General features: G+C 43.1%; 1 protein-coding gene across 2 annotated transcripts in view; it reads left to right on the top strand.

The window, feature by feature from the left end:
• Positions 1 to 5,000, top strand: part of LOC137975575 (uncharacterized) — a 78,885-nt gene that overhangs the window by 10,700 nt on the left and 63,185 nt on the right. For both annotated transcript variants that reach the window (XM_068822693.1, XM_068822691.1), the window contains exons 5-6: positions 2,837 to 3,166; positions 4,416 to 4,521. In XM_068822693.1, the coding sequence (XP_068678794.1) occupies positions 2,837 to 3,166; positions 4,416 to 4,521 (436 nt within the window). The remainder of the gene's footprint in view (positions 1 to 2,836; positions 3,167 to 4,415; positions 4,522 to 5,000) is intronic.

Raw genomic sequence — 5,000 nt, forward strand, 5'->3', positions numbered from 1 at the left:
AGCTATTCCTTTTGCCCGCTAAATCTGCAACTTTGTGACGTTCCCGTTGCTGTCGCCCTTGCTCTCTAATAGGGAAGTTAACATCTATCTAGGAGAGCAACCTCAGCGTGAATGCCACCAAAAAATAGACGTTTATGAGCAAAACAATGGCCCTGTATGTGCACTTTAAAATTTGTAGTTTTCTTTCCCATTCTTTGCCAACGTAAAATAACCCAATCTCAAGTTCAAAGGAAGACGCGAGCTCACAGAGGCAAATGTTTGATTTTCTTTCTTAGTTTCAACACTGTTCCTCCCAATTCATTTCCTGGATAGTTCGGATAGATTGTGGAAGGTGAACAAAGTGGAATAATCACGAGACACTTAAAGAAATATAAACTAGCAATAATAAATGACGTTTTCTTCCGTGGCCGTTGCCGTGGTAGATCTTAATGTCCCTAGTTCCCAAGGAGCTGACGGCGTCGAATGCCAAGAGGACACCAACTTATTACATAGCCTCGTGTTATTCTAATAATGGTGCTATTATTCCGAGACTAGGGAATCATTTGGTGAGAAGATTTATCTGCCAACTTTCCAAGCAAAATATTCGCATTATTAACGAAGTCCAGGAAGTTACTGTAATAGAGGAATCTTTTTTTTACATTTTTTTGTCTTATTAGCACAAGGATCTCGTTTTCTAATCAGTCAGCCACGAATTAAGTACTAAATATTGAAAGTGCATTACATAATGAGCTATCTCTGAGAAATTTGAATGCGATAGTCCAGGTAATCTCTGAGCAATGATGCTTTGAAAATCCGAAATTTTACAAAGAATGTATGGAAATGATTGCTAATAACTGGCTCGTTATCAAAACTAGCTGAGCATCGTTGGCAAAGTCTTCGCTCGGCTCACCTTGACCCGCCTGCAGAGCCTCGCTTGGCAAGTCTACCCCGAGTCACAGTGTGGCTTGAGAGCCGGGAGATCCACATTGAACATGATCATCTCCCTCCGTCAGCTGCAGGAGAAATGTCGAGAGCAGCAGCAGCCGTTGTTCCTCGCCTTCGTGAACCTCACCAAAGCTTTTGACTTGGTGAGCAGAAGCGGGCTCTTCAAGATCCTCCAGAAGATTGGTTGCCCTCCAAAGCTCCTGGCGATCATCATATCCTTCCACCAGGACATGCAGAGTACGGCCTGCTTCGATGGGGCCATCTCCAATGCCTTCCCAGTCAGCAGTTGAGTAAATCAGGGCTGTGTCCTTGCTCCAACCCTGTTCGGGATTTTCTTCTCGATGCTTCTCCAGTACGCTCCAGTATGTAGGTTGTACAGAAGGTGTCTACGTCCGGACGAGGTCAGACGGCAAACTCTTCAACATCGCCAGACTCCACGCCAAAAAACGGAAGCTGCTGTTTGCAGACGACACTGCTTTAAACATCCCACAGGGAAGAGGGCCTCCAACATCACAAGCTGGAGCCTGACCACCTGCCAAGAGAAATCCTTTATAGAGATCTGCGGCAGGGCGTCCGTCGCGTGGGTCGACCGCTGCTGCGCTACAAGGACGTCATCAAGTGAGACTAGCGAGCTGCACTAATCGACACCAGTGCATGGGAGGACATCGCCAAACACGGAGACACATGGCGGCAAAGTGTCAAAACGGGGGTTTCAAAGGCGGAAGCGAACACTAGAGTCCAGACTACATGCAAGAGAGCGGCGATGATTGAACGCGCAGCCTCTGCGCGCGCTTCTACAAGGCACGTCTGCGCCACCTGCAACAGAGACTGCCACTCCAGGATGGGGGTACACAGTCATACAAGATCCTGCCCAAATCCCCAGCGCTAGCCATCGCCTCTTCGAGACGAGGATGCCACTCTAATCAAAGCTAAAAGGCTTAAAATTGGAGAATTTAACTACGCTTAACTAGTTCTTTTATGTTGTGAAGTCAATTTGTAAATAGCATGATGCATTGTGTGAAAAAACTTGTATGTTAATGAAAGAAAATGTAAGCAATGACGTCAGCAAAGATTACGTTAATGGAAGCTGCACACGTCCTCAAAATAACCTCAAATTTAGGGTTTTCGACAAACTCGTCGCCAGAGCCCGCTTTTCTTTTGGTCAGCACCGAGAAAACGGGCGCTGGCCACTTCCAATTTATGCGCAGTCGCAGTGAAGGTCCAATTTTGTAACCGTTGACAACCACTGTTGTTTCAAATTTCTGAGCGTGCGCACACGAGCCGGAAGTCCCGTGATTTGCGGACTGCCGGCCTTGGAAGTGACCAGAGTCCGTCCAAAAGAACATCGGACTCTGGGGACGAGATTGGATTTTTGATAGCTTATCAAAGTACCGGATTTGATAATGAAACTACCGGAAATGGTTATTTTCCGTTGTAAGGCCGATTGCAGGTGTATTGAGAGCGAACCCTCAAGGAGGTCTGAGTCCCCTATAAATTATACTCTCAAAGAAACTCTCAGAAATGTTGTTGATATTCCTGAGTTTGGAGAAAAAAAGGAAAGCTAAACTAATCGCGTGGATGAAATGCCAAGAGATCGATTATTCCGTTTACTAAGCAAAAGAAGGCGATGTGACTTCTTGTTTGTTTGAAGGATTTACTGTGCTTGATTGTCTTGTGTTTCTTTGGCCCTTTTCTTCCCTGAGACACCAAAGTCCAAAAAGTAAAAAAAGAAAAAGATAATTTATAACGTTTAAGTACAGTACGTGAAATGGTAAAAAACCGGACAAAACGTCGGGCTTCTGTCCTCAAATGAAAACCCTACTTATTTAACCAGTTTGCGTCGTGCATCACGACGACGAGGACAAAGACGAGGAAGACGACAACTTTATTAATGTTCTTTTTTTGTCCTCAGTGACTGGGGGATTTCTTTCCCCCAACACACCCATCAACCTCACAATGATCGAGGGAGAGCCGTTCCTTCTTCCTTGTCCACCGCGTGCATACAGCTACCCTCGAGTGGAATATGAGTGGATTACAGGCACAGGGCAACCGATTCCGGAGAGCTTTAGGCCTCGAATCCTCACAGAGCCAAACGGTGATCTGCTGTTTTCGTCGGTTGAAGCGAGCGATTTCTTCACCTTTATGAACCCGCTAGCAGCTCCACTGAGATGCAGAGCTCGTGGTCTATTCTTTGATACGGTTCTTGGCCCCCCTGTATATTTTTACGTCAATAGCACATCTGGTAAGAAAGAAAGAAAGTGAAAAGCTGCAAACGGCAAAAGGTTTCCTTATATTATTTTATGATTCACACATTGCTCAACAATCTTCAGTTAATTAACGTTACAAAAGGTTGAGCATTCAGATGAAGGAATGGCTGGTTAAAGGAACCTCCACTCTCGCTACAGCCTGATAAGTTTAAACCAGGGGAACAAATGTGTGTAAGCAAATTTGTTCGATTTTTTTTTCAAGAAAAAGTCGCTTAGTTCCACGTCGCGGCCATCTTGAATAATTGTGACGTGTTATGGTTGCCCTATTGTTATGGCACAAAGAGCTTTTGCATAATAACAATAACAACTCGTCACAATTATTCAAGATGGCGGTGGCCGCGAAATTTGAAAACAAAAATAGGCGATTCTAAGACTTTATTTTATTTCGGATTCAAACGCCTTCTTTGAAAGTGTTTTATTCCCATTTGACTATGGAGGTTATTTCCGGTGATTCAAAGTTGTAATTTTATTGGAGTGGAGGCTCCGTTATAAATTACAGGGAGGAGCGAAGCTTATGAAGTGAATTTGGAATTATTTGTGAGGAATTATTTATTCTTAAAACCAAACAAAGTTAAATAATCATGCAAAAACGAACCACTTGTTTGCAATAACCCAGAGAATAAATTAGACGTTTAGGACAAAAATCTACGTACTCAGAATATTGAAAAAACTAAAAAAGCTGAGTGGTGACACGAATAAATATTTTTGCATTACGGTTGTTACACTATAAGTGTTTTCACGTGACGTCATCGCCGCCATGTTTTTGGACGCAAACAAAAGGTCTCTCATTGGCTCCTTTTGTTCGTCGACTAGCAATTGTACATTTCAGCATTATTATCTGTGTCTCTAGAGATTGGTTGCAAACCTCCTATACAAGAAGTAAAAACTTAACGGAAAAATGAAAATAGAAATAACAAATTAACTGAAGAAAAACCAGAAATTTCTCGGGAGAAACTAGTAAGCCGCCCTTCACTGTTTCCCCCATCTCATAAAAAAAAACAATACAAGTAATTTACTCTTGGAACTGTATCATGCTTCAGTGAACTGGATATCCATTCTTTTAATGCAAATAACCCCCCCAAGATGAACTGTATATGATGGGATTTGTGAAAAAAAGCGAATAACTGCATACCACCCGCTGAACTCTGTAGTACCCCGCTGACAAGTGAAAGCGTGTCACTGTTTAGGGCCATTTGACTGATGTTTGTTGTTCTTTGGAAATAGTCACACCGAGTCCCAATTCATCTGTGAGGTTTTACACAAAGCCGCAGGGAGTGTACACGGTTCTTGCGGGCGATCAGTTCTACTTGAATTGTACAGCGGGAGGAAGGTAGGGCACTTCCGTTAGGCATATATTACGTTTAAGCGATTCAGCCGGAGTACAGAACCAGGAACGATGTTACGGAGTTATCAATCATATCATTGGTTCAAAAGGAAATATAACGGTGCTACACGCGCGGAACTCACTTTAGAAAATATTTTAGCCTTCTCTGCGTTTAACCAAATTTGAAGTTTTTACCACAACGTAAACATACTCTGAGACCGCTTGTACCATGCAATTGATTTTTGGGATAGTTTGCCCACATTGTACAATGTGAAAGAGATGGAATTATCGCGAAAGACTCCCGATAGCTGGTGCAAAGTTATATTTTGAGGCGACGATGTCGTCGAATTTGCCGTCGTAGATCTTAAACTCCTTGCCCCGTCGCCATGTTGGTAGATGAAAACAATAGATCTCTCTTTTTTATATTTGTTGTTGGTTGACAAGCATTTGTCCATGATATCGATCATTGATACCTGCTCCTCTTG

The sequence above is a fragment of the Montipora foliosa genome, chromosome 11 (assembly GCF_036669935.1).
Source record: "Montipora foliosa isolate CH-2021 chromosome 11, ASM3666993v2, whole genome shotgun sequence".
NCBI lineage: Eukaryota > Metazoa > Cnidaria > Anthozoa > Scleractinia > Acroporidae > Montipora > Montipora foliosa.